The 19,463-nt window shown below is 44.4% G+C and overlaps 1 protein-coding gene across 1 annotated transcript in view; it reads right to left on the reverse strand.

Annotated features, from left to right (window-relative positions):
- The window catches only part of LOC111146492 (lysosomal protein transmembrane 4 beta), an 84,069-nt gene that overhangs the window by 41,342 nt on the left and 23,264 nt on the right, over positions 1-19,463 (reverse strand). The window contains 1 exon segment of the mRNA XM_022502039.1: positions 7,558-7,669. Coding sequence (XP_022357747.1) covers positions 7,558-7,669 — 112 coding nt within the window.

Here is a 19,463-nt window from a genome sequence, read left to right on the forward strand (position 1 = left end):
TGAAAAAAGCAAGGTAGATATTCATTATACATGAAACTTTTCTGAAAGGTTTGAATTTTTTCAAAATAAAGATGTGGAGAGGGCACCTGGGTGGCTCAGTGGGTTAAGCCTCTGCCTTCGGCTCAGGTCATGATCCCAGGGTCATGGGATCGAGCCCCGCATCGGGCTCCCTGCTCTACAGGGAGCCTGCTTCCTCCTCCTCTCTCTCTGCCTGCCTCTCTGCCTACTTGTGATCTCTGTCTGTCAAATAAATAAATAAAATCTTAAAAAAAAAAAAAGATGTGGAGAAAAAACAAGATCCTCACACTAAACCCATGCTAAATGGTAGAGCACATGCTGATTTCAAACACATTAGAACTCAAACAGCAACAACAAAATTCATCATCGGAGAAGCTGCAGGGGGGAAAGAACACAGAAGGAAGAGTATGGGATGCTTGAGCGAGTACTTCTGGTTCCTGCGCACTCCCTGTCCAACCTGGAACCTCAAACCAATCAAAGAAATCTGCAGGGGGAGCACATGGAGCAGCTCAGTTGGTTAAGCACTCAACTCATCCTGGTTTCAGCTCAGGTCATGATCTCAGGGTTGTGAGATCAAGCCAGCACGGACACTGGCTCTGGCTCCACCAAGTTTAGCCAGGAATCTGCTTCAGGATTCTTTCTCTCCCTCTGCCCCTCCCCTGCCCACTCGCTCTCTCCCTCTCTCCCTCAAATAAATAAACCTTTTTTTTTAAAAAGAACTGACTCTAATTTTATAGATTTTTAAAGATTTTACTTATTTATTGGACAGAGAGAGTATGTGCACGAGTAGGGGGAGCTGCAGGCAGAGGCAGAGGCAGAGGCAGGCTCCCCACTGAGCAGTGAGCCCCCCATGTGGCACTAGGTCCCAGGACCCGGAGATCATGACCTGAGCAGAAGGAAGACACTTAACTGACTGAACCACCCAGACATCCTGGCTTAACGTACGTAACTTTAAAAAAGACACTTAGCAAAGTTTTGGGAGGGAGGGGTGAGATTTTATTGAGGGAGAGACAGCGAGAGAAGCAATACAAGCAGGCTTCCTGACAACCTGGAGTCCAATGCAGGGCTCAATCCCAGGACACAGAGATCATGAACTGAGCCGAAGGCAGATGCTTAACGACTGAACCACCCAGATACCCCATTAACAAAGTTCCTTACTCCTGTAGGTAAAGTGGGGAAATGCGCACCAAGCCAAACAGTCAAGTTATGTGAACACCCAGGTAAGCGAGTGAATGATTGTTCTCAGACGTCTTCATTGGCCTTTCACCATCCGGTTCTCTGGCCCAGAAAGGCAGACCTGCATGGGCTATCAGCAGCCTCCCGTGCCCTCTGGCCTGACTGGATTGCAGTCAGGAGTCCAGACAGGAGAGCAGAGGCAAGGAGAGGGTGCCTTGGATTGGCTGTGGCCCTAGACCAGAGGCCACTCATCCTAAAGAAGAGGTTAACCCTGTAAGAGTCTCTCATTCCCAGATCCAGTAACCACAGCCTCCCACCACTCCTTCAGGTCTAGGACAGTCTCTGTGGCTTTGATTATCCATGTCACTTCATTATCCCTAGTGGTCTTCGTACATCTACATCTTAGTTAAAAAAATCTCCCTTGACAATGTTCATTGAATTATCTTTAAAAAATAAAATAAGAGGTGGTCAATGTGTAGAATATGCAACCTTTTGAGCCACATGATTTAAAAGGTAAATATACAGATGGGAGGGTGGAGGGTGGACGATGGATAATGAAAGTAAAGGGCCAGGAAGGTTCCTATGGCTCTACTTCCCCAGCTGCTGCATGGGTATGTCTACTTCAAGACTGCGGGGATCCTTATGCACAGTGGACAAGCTGCGCAGACGGACTGCCAGGCTTCTATGGGGGTATGTGAATAGACAGCAGGCAGGCAGCCTGGGATCCTCTCCAAATGACAGAGCAAGGAGAGCTCTACTCTGTGATGTCAAGAGCCATATAGAGTGGTGCCTGGGTGGCTCAGTAGGTTAAGCCTCTGCCTTCGGCTCAGGTCATGATCTCAGGGTCCTAGGATCAAGCCCCACATCGGGCCTCTGCTCAGCGGGGAGCCTGCTTCCCCCCCCCTCTCTCTGCTTGCCTCTCTGCCTACTTGTGATCTCTGCCAAATAAATAAATAAAATCTTTAAAAGTTAAAAAAAAAAAAAAAGAGCCATATGGAAAGCCCTAGCCAATCATTCTTTGGGCTTTCCAATTTCTTAGATTTTAATTAATTAATGAGAGAGAGAGGCATGCACATGTTGGGGGGGATACAGACAGCAGGGGAAGGAGACAGAGAATCCCAAGCGGACTGAACACCCAGTGGGGAGCCCAACTCAGGGGTCAATCTCACAATCCTGAGACCATGACCTGAACCAAAACCAAGAGTCAGATGCTTGGGGCGCCTGGGTGGCTCAGTGGTTTAAAGCCTCTGCCTCTGACTCAGGTCATGATCTTGGGGTCCTGGGATCAAGTCCCACATCGGGCTCTCTGCTTGTGGGGAGCCTGCTTCCACCTCTCCTCTGCCTGATTCTCTGCCTACTTGTGATCTCTGTCAAATAAATAAATAAAAATCTTAAAAAAAAAAACAAACAACAGGAAAATTAACACTTTTATAATATTATTAATTAAACTACAAAAATTGTGTGAACTTTACACGTCTCCTTTTTATCGTCCTTTTTCTGTTGCAGAATCCAATCCAGGATCTCGTACTACACTTAGTTGTGTCTCTTTAGTTTCCTCCAACCTATGACAGTTCCTCATGCTTTCTTAGTGTAGTCAACTGGGGGGGGGGGGCATAAAAATATTTATTTATAAATTATAAATATGTATTATTTTTGCATCATATAACATATATAAAAATACAAATGTTAAAGGGCCAGATTTTTTTTTTTTTTAAAGAGAAATCCTACTTTCTTTATCCTAGAGGATTCTCCCATATGCCTTGTTTCGATGTAAATAATAAATCTTATTCTACCATATTATTTTAGGAAAATACCATATGGAAAAGTGAAACACATTCCCGCTCTGTCCTGGATAAAATCTGCATATCACCACCACCACTCCAAGAAGATATCAACTTAAAATTGCTATTTAAAGCAATTGCTTGTACCCATTTCAAGAATTATTTAATTCTATCCATGTGTGAGTTAAATACAGAAAGGCTTGTCAAACACAATGAACTTTGACCTATAAAATTTGTTTTAAAAAGGAGATGGGGCACCTAGGTGGCTTAGTGGATTAGGCATCTGACTCTTGATCTCAGCTCAGGTCTTGATTTCAAGGTCGTGAGTTCAAGCTCCACATTAAAGTGGGGCGGGGGGGGGGGGGGGGGCTGCGGCACCTGGGTGGCTCAGTCAGTCAAGCATTAGTCTTTGGCTCAGGTCATGATCCCAGGGAGTCTCAGGAAGGAGTCTGCTTCTCCTTCTCCCTCTTCCCCTGCTCCTGCTCTCTCTCTCTCTCAAATAAATATCGATCTTTTTTAAAAAGGAGATCCAGGGGCACCTGTGTGGCTCAGTCATTGAGCGTCTGTCTTTGGCTCAGGTCATGCATGATCCCAGGATCCTGGGATTGAGCCCCGAGTCGGGCTTCCTGCTCCATGGGAAGCCTGCTTCTCCCTCTCTCACTCCCCCTGCTGGTGTTCCCACTCTCGCTGTGTCTCTGTTATATAAATAAAATCTTAAAAAAAAAGAAAGAAAAAGAAAAAAGAAATAAAATAAAATGTCCTGTTTAAAAAAAAAAAAAAAAAAAGCCGATCTAACCATATGAAAAGGAATGTAAGCAAAAAAAGTTAAAAAAAAAAAAAAAAAGACTCACTCAAGTCACTATCCACTCTTCTGTACCTTTTTATAACATGTAACTTAAATGACTGATAGAGTCCTAACAATAATTACAAACTCTTCATTCACTTCTTTTAAATATATGACATATGAGAGAAACCTCCAATGCACTGGAATTAATATCCAGGACATTAGAGAACAACTACTATTTTAAACTCTTAAGTACCAGCAAGTCATTTAAGTCAGCTAAATTAAGCCTATACTGTCAGCGACTCATTACCCAGCTTAATCTCTGGCAATTAGATCAAGGCATATAGTATTACTATAGGGTCCAGAGAATACTATAGCTGTATCATTTAAAACTTCCTTTTCTAACCTCAATTACTTTAGAAATGGAATCCCGCTACTGGAAACAGCGAAACGATAATTTGTTTTTAAATGTCAACCAAACATTCTGTCTATAGCTTACATAGTCTTAGCTCAGGGGAAGGAAGGCAGAGATATTAATTTAATATTAATGGAACTCATTATCCTTTTTGGAAGAATCCGTAAGAGTAACAGGGTTATTCAAAATCATGAGGAGCAGCAATGTTATAGCAGAAGTCCCGTCTCAGTCTGACAAGGTCCCACACCCCAGGAGAATATAATGTCCTGACTCTTTCGGACAGATCACAAAGTTACGGTGGTAGAAGGTGACAGAAAGCGTCTCCCGGGGGCGCCTGGGTGGCTCAGCAGGCCGGGCATCCAACGCTTGGTTTTGGCTCAGGTCATCATCTCAGGGCCCAGGAGACTGAGCCCCACATCGGGCTCCACGCTCAGCACGGAGTCGGCTTGTTCCTTTCCCTCTGCGCGCTCCCCTCCCCCAGTTCATGCTGTCTCTTTTCCCTCTTTCTAAAATCTAAAATAAAGAAATCTTCAACGAAACAAAAAAAAAGAGAGAAGAAACAAGAAAAGAGGAGCGGAGAAAAGAGAGAAGAAAAGAGAAGGAAAAAAAAAATAGAGAAGAGAAAAGCGTCTCCTGGTTTTCTGCTTATTCCATTACCAGTTTGCTCCCGGGCTCCTGTCCTGGCCTCTACTGATGGGCTTCTCCAGGGCTCAATCCGGTACCCCTTCCTTTTCCTTTTTCCCCTTCACTATGTCCTTAACATAAATACCATTTCTAGGCTGATGTCCTCAAATTTACATCAGCCCGGACGTCGGGGTTCTGGGTTACAGAGTCACATACCCAACCACCTATTTATTTATTTATTTATTTATTTATTTTAAGATTTTATTTATTTCTTTGAGAGAGAGACAGTGAGAGAGAGCATGAGAGGGGAGAAGATCAGAGGGAGAAGCAGACTCCCCTTGGAGCTGGGAGCCTGATGTGGGACTCGATCCCAGGACTCCAGGATCATGACCTGAGCTGAAGGCAGTAGCCCAACCAACTGAGCCACCCAGGTGCCCCCCCCCAACCACCTTTTTGATCTCTCCACAGCTCGTGTTTTAGCTGCAACACACCTAAGTAAGAATGGTTAGTAAAAGAGCAAAATATACTGGGCATTTACTATGGGCCAGACCCCATTCTATGTGGGTTTTTTTTCGTGTACTAACTGATTTAATCACCACGACAATCCCACGAGGCAGATACTATAATCAGCCCTATCTCTTAGTGGGGGAATGGAAGGCACACAAAGGTAACTGACTAGCCCCATGTTAACACATTTAATATATGGCACAGTCAGGATTCAAACTAAGGTCTTCTGCTTCAGAGCACAGATTCCTAACCACCTCGCTGAGTTACTCAAAGCGAAGCCAAGATCCCTCCCTAGATAAGTACTCATCTCCTGAACCCAGACTCTCTTCCCCCTAGAGATCAGTCTTTTATTCAAGCTGGAAAACAGGGATCGTCTGATTCCTCCCTCCCTTCCTCACCCACATTAACAAGGTCTATCAATCCTACCTCCAAAACCCACCCTCTTCCCCATCCTCAGTGCAGCCTGGATCACAGGGAAACACCCCCAAACTAGTCTCCAGACCTCTATACTCATGCACCAGTCTCCTAAATGCATCCTCCTCTCTCAGCAGTGAAAGGGATCTGCATAAAACACACATCAATGCATAACCGCTGAATTACTAAAAGCCACCGAACAGCGATGTTCTCACCCTGGGAACAGAACCCACAAGCCTCACAGTCTTCTGAATGTTCCCAATCTATCCCAAAACTGTACCTTGAGTCACTGTCTCCCCACCTTACTCATTTTGCCCCAACCTTTTTCTTAAAATGCATTTACAGTTCTCCAAAGCCAATGACAATTACATTTGCATGATCTTTTGTTTGGGATTATGCACAACACTGCCCCTTTCAGGCAGTGTGGACACAGCATGACTATAATTATAAAATGTTCAGGTGTCTATGACCTTAAAGCTTCTGGTCTATCACACATCCACATTCCTGTGTATGTTTCTACTTATTGGAAAAAGGCCCAAGTCCACCAAATAATGAGCAACAGAGCTTCTGTAACAGAGAATGATCATCTCCTAAAAGAAAAGTAAATACAGAAACATAAGAGAAGAACCAATGAGATAGATATGCATGATCCTTATGACCCTGCTTCCTGCCATTTACTCCACATCCTCTTAAAAAGGCCAAAAGGGGGGTGCCTGTGTGGCTCAGTGGGTTAAGCCGCTGCCTTCGGCTCAGGTCATGATCTCAGGGTCCTGGGATCGAGTCCCACATCAGGCTCTCTGCTCAGCAGGGAGCCTGCTTCCCTCTCTCTCTCTCTCTGCCTGCCTCTCCGTCTACTTGTGATCTCTCTGTCAAATAAATAAATAAAATCTTAAAAAAAAAAAAAAAAAGGCCAAAAGGTGGGGGCACCTGGGTGGCTCAGTCATTAAGCACCTGCCTTTGGTTCAGGTCATGATCCCAGGGTCCTGGGACCAAGCACCGTGTTGGGTTCCCTGCTCCAGGCGAAGCCTGTTTCTCCCTCTCCCACTCCCCCTGCTTGTGTTCCCTTTCTCACTGTGTCTCTGACAAATAAATAAAATCTTATTTAAAAAAAAAAAAAAAAAGGCTATGGGGCACCTGGGTGGCTCAGTGGGTTGAAGCCTCTGCCTTCAGCTCAGGTCATGATCCCGGGGTCCTGGGATCTAGCCCCACATCGGGCTCTCTACGCAGCAGCGAGCCTGCTTCCTCCTCTCCTCTGCCTGCCTCTCTGCCTACTTGTGATCTCTATCAAATAAATAAATAAAATCTTTTTTAAAAAATTAAAAAAAATTTTTTTTAAAGGCTAAAAAGGCCCAGGGTAAAAAACAACAAAGCAGTAATTTAAAAAATTAACTTTCTTTAAACAAAGAAAATTAATGTAAGGTGGGGTGAAAAAAAGGAAGGGGGTAGGGGTGTCAGGAAAGGGGGGTGGGGTTATGGACATTGGGGAGGGTATGTGCTATGCTAAGTGCTGTGAAGTGTGTAAACCTGGCGATTCACAGACCTGTACCCCTAGGGATAAAAATACATTGTATGTTTATTAAAATATTTAAAAAATTTTAATTTAAAAAAAAAGGAAAAGAGACATCTACTTAGACTCCTGCACTTAGAACAGCAGCAGAGCACAAGCAGCACGTAAGTATCTGTTGATCTGATTTGTAACGACGGAAAGAAAGGGAAGTATCAGTTCAAATGGGCCCACGAATCAATATTTGTAATTTAACAGGAAGACCTGGCGGCAGGATTCCCCGCCCTTGAAAAATACCCGAAGAGCCACGACAGCTGCTATCTGATGTACTTACTGGCATCATCCATGAACTCAAAGTCGCCTCCCAGCTCAGAACTTGAGAAGTGGTACTGGTCCGGGTCCGCCAGAGAGCTCAGCAGAACCAGCAGCACCACAGCGTTGATGACCTGCAGGGAGAGAAGTAAGCACCCCAGGAAATGGTCCCTATCATAAGAACTTAAACTGACCACATGGAATTTAACATCAGCAGAGGGTCCCCCATCCAACCCTACGACCCCCACCCCCACCACCACCACCCCCAGGGTGCCTGAGGACATCCTGGGAGCCAGGGAAGGGCAGCAGATTTCACCTCCTGCCACCGCGGGGCGGAAACCCTAGAGCAGGTGAGCAACCCATCCGGACACACACAGCAGTCCTGACGCCCAACAAGGTGGGAAACACACACAGACTCCAGTTAGCCAAGTGCGCTCTGATAAGCAACCACTAGTCTTTCCAGGTGATCCAACATTTCCACAGGGTCAGACAATGTGAGTTTTGAGACCAGCTAGGACACAAGAGTCAGAGAATGGTACAAAACCACGGCAGCAGAGCCAGGATCCAACCCCCCACTGCAGCACAGGTGAGCCCCTTTCCACCCCAGGCCCAAGGCTCTGCCTTCCGGATACCGCAGAATACACACGTCCCTTGGGTACTTCAAACTTAGATCGTCTGAACGGAAATCACCTTCCCTCACCATCTCCCAACTCTGCTCCTCTTTTTATGTTCTCTCTTAAAAAAAAAAATACCATCACCATTAATAATTAAAAGTAGAAAACACTCAGGCACTACGCTAAGTGCTGTACGTGGAGTCTCTCTCTTAAGCCGTCCAATGACCTAGTGACCCCGGCACTACATTATCCCCATGTTATAGACGAGGAAACAGGCTTGGGGGCAAAGAACATTACTGAAGATCAGACCACTAACGATCTGCAGAAATGGGATCTGAATCCAGGGATTTTTAATTCCAAAACCCAATCTCTTAGCCTCCTGTTTATACTTGGAACCTGGTCATCTTTGGGCTTACCATCTTCCTTATCCCCACATCCGACCAACTAGGAAATTCTGGCTCTTCTACTCCTGCATTTCTATTTCCTTTGTTCTTCCTAACTGCCCTTGCCACATGCTGCGCACGTGTACCCGCTGTGGGCAGGTGTACCAGCTGTGGCGGGGCTGGGGGGCAGTTGTGGGGAGAGCATAGGTGAGGCCTGAGACGAGACTGGGGTGTCTTTTTCTGGAGTTTTACTCTTGTCAAAATGGGGAGGAGAAAATGAATAACCATGAAGATTATGGAGGAAATTCATTTACTAACAACAGTAAATAAAGGAATATCCTACTATAATTTGGTATACCTATTTACAGAAAAGGTTCAAGGGGAGTGTCAGGTTTGTTTGTTCTACAAAACATCTACCCCAGAATTTGTTTTTCTTTTTTTCCCCCTAAACGTTCCATTCATTCATTCATTCATTCTTTCATTCATTCATTTGAGAGGGAGAGCAGGGTGGGATGGAGGAGGGGGCTAGGGAAGAGCAGACTCTGTACTGAGGAGTGAGCCCAACATGGGGCTTGACTCCAGGAGACTGAGATCATAACCTGAGCCAAAATCAAGACTCAGACGCTCGACCGACTGGGCCACTCAGGTGCCCCAGAATTCATTTTTCAGTGGCAATACCAAGGTTGTTTTAGAATTATTGTAGGATTTGGAATAATTATTTTTCTTCCTCTTTTTTTCCAAACTGTCTCATATGGTCTGACTGCTTTTTGAAAAAAAATTAAAATAATGAGAATGAATAGCAATGTCACAGAGTATACATACATACATTATATGTATGTAAAACTAATACATATATACATGTACCTCTATGTACATACATATATATAAAGCTAATAAAAATAAATACAAGCATGTGGTTAAAAAAAAAAATTTTTTTTAAAGATTTTTATTTATTTATTTGAGAGAGAGACAGTGAGAGAGAGCATGAGTGAGGAGAAGGTCAGAGGGAGAAGCAGACTCCCCATGGAGCTGGGAGCCCGATGTGGGACTCGATCCCAGGACTCCAGGATCATGACCTGAGCCGAAGGCAGTCGTCCAACCAACTGAGACACCAAGGCAGAAGGGTAGATAGTGACGAGTCAGTGTCCATCCTACTGCTATCCACCAATCTCCCTCTCCACTGTGGTTATTAGAACTACAAGTTTCTTGTTTCCCTTCAGAGATACAAGAAACTTCATAGCCCATCTTAAAGGGAATGTGGTTAGCAGAACTCTACTTGAAGAAAGCTTTTCAGAACACATCTAAAGCTTGAAGGAAGGCACGAGCACTCCCACAACTGGCATGTCGTATTTGGCAAAGTGAGCTTTTATACACACTGTCCAGTTTTCTTGGCATTTCATTCCCTCTGTACTCTTGTCTCTGCAAAAGAGAGCCCAAAGATTATGGACAGATATAAAACCAGATGAAACAACCTAAGAATGTGTTTTTGAAAAAGGCACCACACAAAGACAGCAAATTCACAGCTACCTTAACGGGTGGGTTTTAAGGTTTCAAAAGACAGACAGACCTGGGATTCGTAGGCAAAGCCTTAGGGAGGGGTGAAGTGAGGAGGCAGGGTACAAGCGTCCTGTTAAGGAAAGGCAGGACATGTTTAGGGATTCTGCAGGGCTAGTGATACAGCTTGGACTTTATTCTAAGTGTTAACAAGAAGCCAATGAAGAGTTAATTAAGAAAGGGAAGAATGCAATCTGACTGGGGTTCAAATGAGTGAATCAAGTAAAACATCTAGGAGGGTGACTGGCATATAACGGCCACTCAAGTCAGCTGGCTTGCCTCTTCCCAGCTCAACAGCAACCACAAAAAGGCTCGTGGCTGGCTGGGAACTCGAGCTGTCCGCCAATCAAGGCCAGTGCGACGCTGCTGCTTTCCTGTCCTTTTAGCTCCGAAGCACCCATCGACTGTTTGTCTTTTTCCTGATTTCATATTTTATTACAAATTTACAGTCATCAAAACAGCATAGCCCTAGCATAAAATGGACACATGGACCAATGCAACAAACTGAGAGCCCAGAAAAAGCTCAGGCATACATGGTCAACTCGTGTTTGCCAACAGAGCTAAGAAGACTCAGTGGAGCATCTGTCAGCCCTTCGTCAGCGTGTTACCATCCCCATGCCCCGCTGACTTACGACAGTACTGACTGCAACAGATGGGCACTGTGCTAAGCGCTCGGGAAGAATTCACCAGGACTCAGAATACGAGAGGTTAGTAAGTCATGTGCCCCAATACCACAAAACATACAGCAGTAAGCATGCCAAGAGTCCAGAGGAAGATGAATGGAAGCTCAGAGAAAGGAATTACTGAAGCCTGAGGCTGAGACCAGGGGCCCAGGGAGGTGCGGCAGAGATGGGAGCACGTGGACAGCGGCTGGAAAGACAGCAAGGTCTTGGAACCGCAGTGGTGTGGGAAAGAGCACCTTCAAGTCTGAGTAGGGACGCTTGGATAGGGGCCTGTCCTGAATGTGGCAAAGCAGCTCGATGTGGCTGGACAAAGCACGCAAAGTTAAGTGTTAAGGGCATGAGAACAGAAGTGCAGGCAGGGGGGGGAGGGGGGGGGGGGGGGGGGGGAACACCTGGGTGGCTCCATTGGTTGAGCAGGGGACTCTTGGTTTCAGCTCAGGTCAGGATCTCGGGGTCAGGGGATCAAGCCTTGCATCAGACTTCCTGCTCAAGGGAAGTCTGCTTGTCTCCCTCTCCCTCTGGCCCTCCCCCTACTCATGCTCGCTAGCTCTCTTTCTCTCTGAAATAAACAAATAAATCGTTAAAAAAAAAAAAAAAGAAGAAGAAGAAGAAGGAGAAGAAGAGTAAGAGGAAAGAAAGAAAAGAAATGGAAAGAAATGCAGACTGAGGCCAGAGAGCGGAGAGTCCTTAGGAGCAGGACAGGGGCCTGGGGCTTCATGCTCATAGTTAACGAAGATGCCACGAAGCTTTCTGAGCTGGGATGAGCCTCGATCAGAGAGTCCTGTGGTTGGGAAGGCCGAGCCAGAAGAGGTGGGGAGGCGAAGCAGGAGGTGGGCCCAGAGCTACAGAGCACTGCACCAGCAGTGGGCTGAGGGGTCACAAGGAGTTTCTCCACTTCCCTCCAATTCTCAAGACTGTGGTCACACAGGTAACTTTCAGAGGTTAAGTGACCTCACCTCAGGTCCTAGTGTGGAAGAGCCACAGTTGGAACGCCGAGGCCTTTCCCAGTGGAGGCAGAGCCACCGTGAAGGACTAATGCGAAGATGATGGGACGCCAACAAAACTCGAGATCTCAAGGCTGGCCAATGGGATATACCTTACTACCAGATACAAGGGAGATCACAGAGAGAATAAGGGGAGGCTGATTTTAGACACACTGTGCTGGAAAAATACTTCCAGGATGTCCAAAGAATCGTGTTTTCCACTTGTTTTTAGCCCACCTCTGGTGCCCAGGCCTGCCCTCAGTTTTGCTCTGACCACCTGATGCCCAGCCTTGGCGACATTCCTGCTCTCCCCAGCTCAGTCCGCACACATCTCAACTCTCCTGACAGTAGAGCTCTGGCCACTGGTTCAATGTTCTTGCTCCACAGTAGGCCCTGGTTACTGTCCCCGGCTGTGCCCCAGCTGCTCTGCTCACTGTCGTCATCTCCCCTGTACCACAAGTCATCAGGAGCCACAGACCACAGTCCTGGGGCCGACTGCCCTTCCAGCTGCCCTAGTTCTTCACAAAATAGTCCAGAGAGAGGGGATATTGATAAAACAAAGATGTGATGATAAGGGCATTACCAATCACAGAAGACTAGTCACCACTATGCTCTTTTCATCACAGAATGAAACTTTCATTCGAAAAATGTGTGCTGGGGCACCTGGGCGGCTCAGTAGGTTAAAGCTTCTGCCTTCAGCTCAGGTCATGATCCCAGGGTCCTGGGACCGAGCCCCGCATCAGGCTCTCTGCTCAGCAGGGAGCCTGCTTCCCTTCCTCTCTCTGCCTGCCTCTCTGCCTACTTGTGTTCTCTATCAAATAAATAAAAATCTTAAAAAAAAAAGAAAGAAAGAAAGAAAGAAAAATGTGTGCTGACACATATTTACCGGGCCATAAACCTCTACTGTGGGATGGGAATGCAGCAGGCCACAGGTGATGAATACAGTGAAAACAGTAGGGTGACAGCGTGATCCTGGAGGACTGAGGTCTGTGCAAAGGAGCCAGGAAAGGACTAGCCATGGTGGCTACTACACAGAGCCACACGAGAAGGTCAAAATATGTCAAAGCCCTAAGAACCCAGGTTAAGAAGTACTTCCTGAAAGAGAAAAAATGAAAATCATCCAATCATCAGTTCTGATTAAGAATGAAATGTCACCCCAAACGAGAACCAAGACGATGCCAGGACTTGTCAGGAGCAGATTATGTAACTACCACCGCTGATGTAAACGTAGAAGAGCAGGCATATTTATGATCTTGTTCAGCTAATGCTCACTTACACTTGGACTTCCTTAGTCTGTTTTGGTAGGTCGTGTACAAACTGTTCCCATTCTATTTACAAAGTGTTCCCATGGTGTCCCGTAATTTTTCCTTGTTCTTGACAATGATTACTTCCATATGTAAATAAATTCAACTTCTGTCCAATTACTTAAATGGTTAGGCCCTTGTATATTCTCCAGGCATCGAAAATGCTCTTTACCCTTAAAGCATATATCACATCTAAAGGAACAGTGAGGGGCGCCTGGGTGGCTCAGTGGGTTAAAGCCTCTGCCTTAGACTCAGGTCATGACCTCAGGGTCCTGGGATCCGGGATCGAGCCCCATGTAGGGCTCTCTGCTCAGCAGGGAGCCTGCTTCCCCTTCTCTCTCTGCCTACCTCTCATCTGTCAAATAAATAAAATCTTTAAAAATAAAAAATAAAAAAAGGAATAGTGATATCTACAGCTTTCATTTAAACAACTGAAAATGTTAAATGTAATTATCAGCTCATTTTTTAAAAGCCTCAATAAGAGAACCTTAGTAACACTCAAACCCACTCAGATAATAATTACACAACAACCAGAAATTCACACAGAAAGTGCTGTCCAAAAATGACTGTATACTTATCTATAATGAAAACATGAAACAAAAGTAGGAGAATGGCTTAATAATACTGCTACCAAATAATAAAATCCTAAGCATTAAATATTGTATTTCTAAAAGTGTTAACAATAAAAAATGTTCATAGTATGTTAAATGAAAACTAAAATATAAAAATGTTATATGATTTGGGGCACCTGGGTGGCTCAGTGGGTTAAGCCTCTGCCTTCGGCTTGGGTCATGATCTCAGGGTCCTGGGATCAAGCCCCGCTATCAGGCTCTCTGCTCAGCAGGGAGCCTGCTTCGCTTCCTCTCTCTGCCTACCTCCTCTCTGCCTACTTGTGATTTCTCTGTCAAATAAGTAAGTAAAATCTTTTTTTAAAAGTTATTATTTCAATTCTATGATTTATATGTGATATGTTCATATACGTAAATCACAGGCTAAGAACACTAAACATACAATTTTATATATAAACCAGGTACTAGGTTTGCAGAGAACTTGTACCTTTAATTACCATTGTACCTTTTTTGGGTATTTTCCAGAGTGCCTAACATGAACATAAACTGCTTTTAGAATTAGGAATAATTAAAACTTCAAAAATATTTTTAATATAAAATGTTATAAAACATTATTATTAGGGCACCTGGGTGGCTCAGTTGGTTAAGCGACTGCCTTCAGCTCAGGTCATGATCCCGGAGTCCTGGGATCGAATCCCACATCGGGCTCCCAGATCCATGGGGAGTCTGCTTCTCCCTCTGTCTCCTCTCATGCTCTCTTACTCTGTCTCTCTCTCTCGAATAAATTTGAAAAAAAAATTAAAAAAAGAAACATTATTAAAAGAAGACCAACAAGTAAATTTGGCCAGGCATTCAGGTCAAATCGTGGAAATAGGTATTTCAGGAGAGAAATGTCAGTAAAAATGAAGTAATAGTAATTAAGGGATCTGCCACTTCTGATAATGCAAAGTAAGTAACACAAACCAATTTCTCTCTGGGGACAACTAGGAAATCTGGATAAAATACCCACAACTGTGAGAAGGCCTTCTGTGAGAAGGCATGAGAGCTAAAGAGGCAGTGAAGATTACTGGTCCAAGATCCAGCAGAGGCAGAAATACCCCAGGGGCATCTGTTGATTCTGGAAAAGACAGATGGAGCTAAGAGCCTGAGTAGCACCCCTGACAGCCTCACTGGGCCTTGACTTGATAGTTAAGGGCCTCCTAGGTGGGGGTGGGAGCAGATGCCCCAGGACTTTACCCTAAGACCCTGGAGGGGGTCTCACCACTGGAGGAAGGTGAACTAGGAGATAAACCTTTATAGGGACACAGCCTACCTTTGCAACATCTGAGTCTTGAAAGTGGATTAAGCCACTCCCCAGGTGCTAGACCCTTACTAAAAAACTATTAAAATCCTGGTGCAGAAAGATAATCATCCTATGTCTTGAATTATTTTTTTTAATTTTTCAAATGCAATGTCCAGAATACAGAAGACAGGAAAAGACAAGACTCTCAGAACAAGAATCAGCAAAAAAAACAGACAAGAGAAATATAGGTACTCTTGACACTGAAGTTACTGAGCATGCCTTTAAAGTGGGTATGTTTATGAAAATCGAGGAGATAAAGAAAAAATACCAGGAGAATTTTGGAAGGGAACTAGCAGCATTGAAAAAAAAGGATAGGACAGATTTGAAAATAAAGAGGCTCTAGGGGCGCCTGGGTGGCTCAGTGGGTTAAAGCCTCTGCCTTCAGCTCAGGTCATGATCTCAGGGTCCTGGGGATCAGCCGCCCATCAGGCTCTCTGCTCAGCGGGGAGCCTGCTTCCTCCCCTCTCTCTGCCTGCCTCTGCCTACTTGTGATCTGTCAAATAAATAAATAAAAATCTTTAATTAAAAAAAAAAAAAGAGGCTCTAGAATTAAAAACTGCAGTAGCCAAATCAAGAACACAGCAGATGAGTTTAGCCCATTAGACAATACGCAAGAAAATGAATGAGTTATCCTTTCGACAGAACTGAGGGAATGTGTTACCATAAGTTTAGCAGTAAAGAAAGCACTGAAGGGTTTGGTTGGGCACAAGAAAAATGATGTCAGAGAAAAGGATGAAGATGTATGAAGAAAGATCGAGCCCCGCAACAGGCTCTCTGCTCCCCTCTGAGCCTGCCTTCCTGCCTACTTGTGATCTGTCAAGTAAATAAATAAAATCTTAAAAAAAAAAAAAAAGTCAAGGGTTTATGTTGTCATCTCTAGGGTGACCTTTAAGAGAAGAGTCAGACTTACATAACTGTTTAGCAATAACCAAGTTGTTTGTATTTGGTGCATTTTGTGTATGTGTGCAATACAGTAAAAATAGTTAAAAATAAAAAATATACATTATAATCAGATCTTTTCAGATAATTGGCAAATTAAAAAAAATTTTTTTAAGTAATCTCAATGCCCAACGTGGGGGCTCAAACTCATCATGACCCCAAGACCAGGACTAGCATGCTCCATCCACGCGCCCCAGCTGGATAATTTTTATACTCCAATATTTGAAAAAAAAAAAAATTTAAAGCTAATAATGGCAGGGGTACCTGGGTGGCTCAGTCAGTTAAACTGAGGTGGCTTAGTCTGACTCTTGATTTTGGCTCAGGTCATGATCTCAGGTTTCTAAGACTGAGCTCCACCTGGGACTCAGTGCTAGGTGTGGAGCCTGCTTAAGACTGACTCTCTTTGGGGCGCCTGGGTGGCTCAGTGGGTTGAAGCCTCTGCCTTCGGCTCAGGTCATGATCCCAGGGTCCTCGGATGGAGCCCCTCATCGGGCTCATCAGGGAACCTGCTTCCTCCTCTCTCTCTCCCTGCCTCTGCCTACTTGTGATCTCTGTCAGTCAAATAAATAACTAAAATCTTTAAATAAATAAGTAATTCATTCAGTTGTTCAGAAATGATTAGGCAAGAAATAGAGGCCAAGCACTATGCTAAGCATCACATACATATGGCAAACACAAGGTAGCTTACTGTCTAGTGGGGGCGACAGTCAAACTGGATGTTTCCTTCACAGAGAAAAGGAATTCTGCTATACTCGCTCAGGGAGAAGCTAAAAGATTTCACAGGGAGATGACATTATTAACACCAGAATGTAACAGACTTCTAGAAATCTTGAGAGACAAAAGATTACACCACAAATTAATTTTAGGGTATCAGACTAAATGACTAAGAATTGAGTATATCAAGAGACAGTCCTAGGACATAAAAATGAGCCACTCTTGTCAGTCCTCTGAACTGAATGATAATCACAGCTGATGCTTTACGCTGCTGAAGCTATAATAAACCAAAGGGCTGTCTCCAGGTTACACTCAGGGGAAAAAGGTTAAGCAGTAAAACGGAAGTTGTACCTTTTATTAGAGCCACATTTTAACAGGTAAATTTTTTAAATGTTTTCCCCCCAATTCAAGGAGCTTCTCCTGATTCACCTTGTAGCCCACAGTGCCATCATTTGAACATGTCTTCCTCAAGAAACCACCACCACCACACATACCAACTTCTGTCACTGAAGCAGTCTTGCTCCCCTATGAAGTGTGACTATTATTAATTCCATTCCACAAACAAGCATGCTCAGCCAGCAGAGGAAACCCCACACAAGGTCTGAGTTCTCAGCTGAGGCTTAATCATTGATCCTTTGATGATGAATGCCACCGCAGGCTTTATCTAGTAACCACCACACCCAGTTTACAGACTCCAGCTGCAAGAATGGGCCAACCAATCCCCTGGCGCATGCTCAGAATTCTTTCCAAGGGAGTGTTCCCGCTATCCACCCTCAAGGCTGTTCAGAGCAAGCAAAAGCAAACTGCTCTGGCACCCCAGCAGAAGCATGCTCATTTCTCCGAATGGACTTGGTTTTGTTCTGAATATCACTCTCAGGCTTGAGGCGCCATTTGATGCCCTCAGAATACAGGGCCCATGTGATCAATGAGTAGCTGGACATTGGACAGAAGGCAAAGTTTGGTTCCCCAGAGGCCTCGAGGCCAGAAGAGAGAAATACTGCCCAAAGAGCCTCCAGGAGACTTGGAAGTAGAGGATGTGGTTGAGGAAAACAAGCATGCTCTCTTTCACATCTTGAAGAACATTCTGGATCTCTGAATATGAAGAGACTGACCTCACCTAGAGCCTGTTTTGGAACAGGCTATGGAGACAAACTCTGCTTAAGAGGAAGTATCACAAGGTTGCCTGGCTAGCTCATTCAGTGGAGCACGGGACTCTCGATCTCAAGGTTGTAAACCCGAGGCCCACACTGGGTGCAGACATTACTTAAAAGTAAAAAATCTTAAAAAAAGAAGTAAGAAAAAGTATCACATACTAAAGGGTTAGGAGGGGGTGCCTGGGTGGCACAGTGGGTTAAGCCTCTGCCTTCGGCTCAGGTCCTGATCTCAGGGTGTTGGGATCAAGCCCCAAATCAGGCTCTCTGGTCAGTGGGGAGCCTGCTTCCCCCACTCTCTCTTCCTGCTGCTCTGCGTACTTGTGATCTCTCTCTCTGTCAAATAAATAAATAAATAAAATCTTTTAAAAAAATAAAGGGTCAGAAGATTAGCATTTGGAAAAGATATAAAGTGCAAAATGGCTAATTAATTTTTTGTACAGCAAACAACAGTCTCTGTGTTGATTGGCTCTATTCATTAGGTCTGTTAGTCCTTATTGTAACCATCCTATTCCAACAACCTGGATTACCATAAAATATGCTTCTTTGAATGACTGTTTGAAGTGATTATATTCTTTACTCCCTGTTTAGTTTTAATATATACAAGAACACTTGATTCCTGCAGCAATTCATGAGAGGGAAACTCATAAACGCAATGTCTTCGATAATCAAAGTGCAGAGTCTGTAACAGACTCACCCACTAGACTATAAATTTTGTATCCAATTCAAGAACAGGGTTGTTACATTGTACTTTATAGAGTGAAAATCTTCTAACGAAATAGCAATATATTCAAAACATCCCCAAGCAAAAAAAATGTAAGATATTAAAGACAACCGCGCCTGGGTGGCTCAGAGGCTTGAGCATCCCGCTCTTGGTTTCAGCTCAGGTCGTGGGTCCTGAAACAGAGCTGTGTTGGGCTCTGCACTCAGTGCAGAGTCTATCTAGGACTCAGACTCACTCTCTCTCTTTACCCCCAGCCCGCCCCAATACATAAATAAATCTTTTAAAAAACTGAGAGACAAAAAACATGTATTTCTGTAGTTGAAACACAGCCTGGAATTCTAGAAAACAAGCTACTGAAGTATAACCTGGTAGCTAACCTCTTAAGCAGTCTTAACTGTCAAATTAAAATCACCTGCAATGATACAGTCTAACCATCTCTTAGACCTGTTTTATAATCATAATGCTGAACTGTTTATATATAGAAATAAAGAAGCATTTAAAGTGTAGGCCTTGGGGCGCCTGGGTGGCTCAGTGGGTTAATGCCTCTGCTTTCGGCTCAGGTCATGATCCCAGGGTCCTGGGATCGAGCCCCGCATCGGGCTCTCTGCTCAGCGGGGAGCCTGCTTCCTCCTCTCTCTCTGCCTGCCTCTCTGCCTACTTGTGATCTCTGTCTGTCAAATAAATAAAAAATCTTTTAAAAAAAAATAAATAAATAAATAAAGTGTAGGTCTTGGGGCGCCTGGGTGACTCAGTGGGTTAAGCCGCTGCCTTTGGCTCAGGTCGTGATCTCAGGGTCCTGGGATCGAGCCCCGCATCGGGCTCTCTGCTCAGCAAGGAGCCTGCTTCCTCCTCTCTCTCTGCCTGCCTCTCTGCCTGCTTGTGATCTCTGTCTATCAAATAAATAAATAAAAATTAAAAAAAAAATAAATAAATTCTATTAGAGTTAACATATAGTGTTACATTATTTT

This window comes from Enhydra lutris, unplaced genomic scaffold, assembly GCF_002288905.1.
Source record: "Enhydra lutris kenyoni isolate GAN:26980312 unplaced genomic scaffold, ASM228890v2 scaffoldscaffold14, whole genome shotgun sequence".
NCBI classification, from domain to species: Eukaryota; Metazoa; Chordata; class Mammalia; order Carnivora; family Mustelidae; genus Enhydra; species Enhydra lutris.